The sequence below is a fragment of the Theobroma umbraticum genome, unplaced genomic scaffold (genome assembly GCF_002168275.2).
Source record: "Theobroma umbraticum cultivar Fairchild unplaced genomic scaffold, ASM216827v3 scaffold_67.0, whole genome shotgun sequence".
In the NCBI taxonomy this organism is placed as follows: domain Eukaryota; kingdom Viridiplantae; phylum Streptophyta; class Magnoliopsida; order Malvales; family Malvaceae; genus Theobroma; species Theobroma umbraticum.
Genome location: NW_018397262.1, coordinates 1,171,994 through 1,173,765, shown reverse-complemented (window position 1 = coordinate 1,173,765; position 1,772 = coordinate 1,171,994). Strand labels below are relative to the sequence as shown.

The following is a 1,772-nucleotide window of genomic DNA, read 5'->3' as shown; positions in this document are numbered from 1 at the left end:
GATAAATATTCTGACAATTAATATTTTTTAAAGAAATTAAATAATATATCATTAAAATAGATAAAGGATTAAAGAATAGAAACAAGAAATCCAATGCAGAAAAAAAGAAGAAGATAATGTTGACAAATAAAAACTAGTAAAAAAATTGTTGTATGTATTCAAAAAGTTTCTCATTTATATATTCCAAGTTCATTTGCAGTTAATATATGTTCAAATATATGAACATCTTTGTTATTAATTTAGATTTAATTTGTTATGCTTTTAGATTTCATTTTTGAGTTTGACATGGTTATTTCTCCCTCCTTAGTTTATTCATTTTTTACCTTTTAGGTTACTTCTTAATTATCTGTACAATTTATACGGTTGGATTTTAAATTTTTTTAATTTTCATTTGATAAATGATATCACAGGGCTCGTTCGATTTCGTTGACTTAATTATATAATTTTCATTTATTAGGGTTAGATATAAATATCTTGTCAAAACCCTAATATTAAAACTATTGAACGAACAGATTCTCGTTGCGATATCTACAGTTATAGTTTTTATAAAGTAGTTATTCCATTTCACTTTGCTCATCAAAGCTTACTATTAATGGAGTAGTAAAAGAAATAACAACTAATTAAACAGAGAAACTCATATACAGTACTGTTTAACACATATTTTATTTCGATATTGGCAAGCAAGTTTGCAATATATTGCATATATTTCTACCAATATGCATGCCATCACATTCACATCATACTTAAACAATTAACCACGCTGAAGAAACAGATCTAACACCCTGGAAATCAGGAGTACCGTGGTCTGTTCCGGGTCCGGTGAGCGATGACTCACCACATTCATTATTCATACGTAGGCGGTAGTCTGCTTAAGTTGCAAAGTGGGAGTGAAGCGTGCAACTGGAAAACACTCTAGATCCTTTGCCCTAGGAGCCGTAAGTCCAGGCCGCTCAGACATGTCAACAGCATCTCCAGTCTTGGAAGTAGCGGCAGGCTTCCAGTCAAAGCACTGAATCATGGCTGCCAGAGTGGTGGGCAGCTCCTGCATAGCTAAAGAAGCACCAGGACAGCCCCTCCTCCCTGTACCGAAAGGCAACAGCTGATAATGGAGGCCTCTAACATCTATAGGCCCTGAATTATTATCTCCCTCATCGGATTTCAAGAACCTATCAGGCTGAAACTTCAATGGATCTGCCCAGACCTTGGGATCCCTTCCTATAGCCCAAATGTTTACGAACACCAAACAGTCAGCAGGGATGGTGTATCCCTTAATTTGGCATGATTGAACTGATTTTCTGCTGATCATGGGGATCGGTGGGTGAAGCCGGAAAGTTTCTTTAATGATGGCGTGGATGTATTGGAGACGAGGACAGTCAGATTCTTCTACCAACCTGCTTTTCCCCACGACTTGATCAATCTCTGCCTGAGCTATTTTGAGCACTTCTGGGTGATTAATGAGCTCTGCCAGTGCCCATTCAAGTGCAATTGCTGTTGTATCTGTGGCGGCTGTCAAGAAATCCTGGACAAGTCGCAAGTATAGTAATTGTCCACTAGAGACGAATTAACAAAGAGAAAGATGTTCTTTACACAATAAAATATTAGCTATATTCAAATGAGATGCAAACATTATTGGAAAAGTTATTAATAAGATTTAGGAATCATGGTCGAAATAGTTAAACCTAGTGGCAATTGAGTATTAGAGATACTAACCAAAATTAAGGCCTTAATGTGATTTCTGGTTAATTGCATCTCCGAGTTATCATTTTCCAATA

At 35.9% G+C, this 1,772-nt stretch overlaps 1 protein-coding gene across 1 annotated transcript in view; it reads right to left on the bottom strand.

Moving 5' to 3' along the window:
- Nucleotides 1–569: 569 nt before the first annotated feature.
- The window catches only part of LOC110419581 (cytochrome P450 93B2-like), a 10,803-nt gene continuing 9,600 nt past the window's right edge, over nucleotides 570–1,772 (bottom strand). The window contains exons 3-4 of the mRNA XM_021432681.2: nucleotides 1,711–1,722; nucleotides 570–1,519 (exon numbers count right to left, since the gene is read on the bottom strand). Coding sequence (XP_021288356.1) covers nucleotides 848–1,519; nucleotides 1,711–1,722 — 684 coding nt within the window. The 3' untranslated portion in view covers nucleotides 570–847. The remainder of the gene's footprint in view (nucleotides 1,520–1,710; nucleotides 1,723–1,772) is intronic.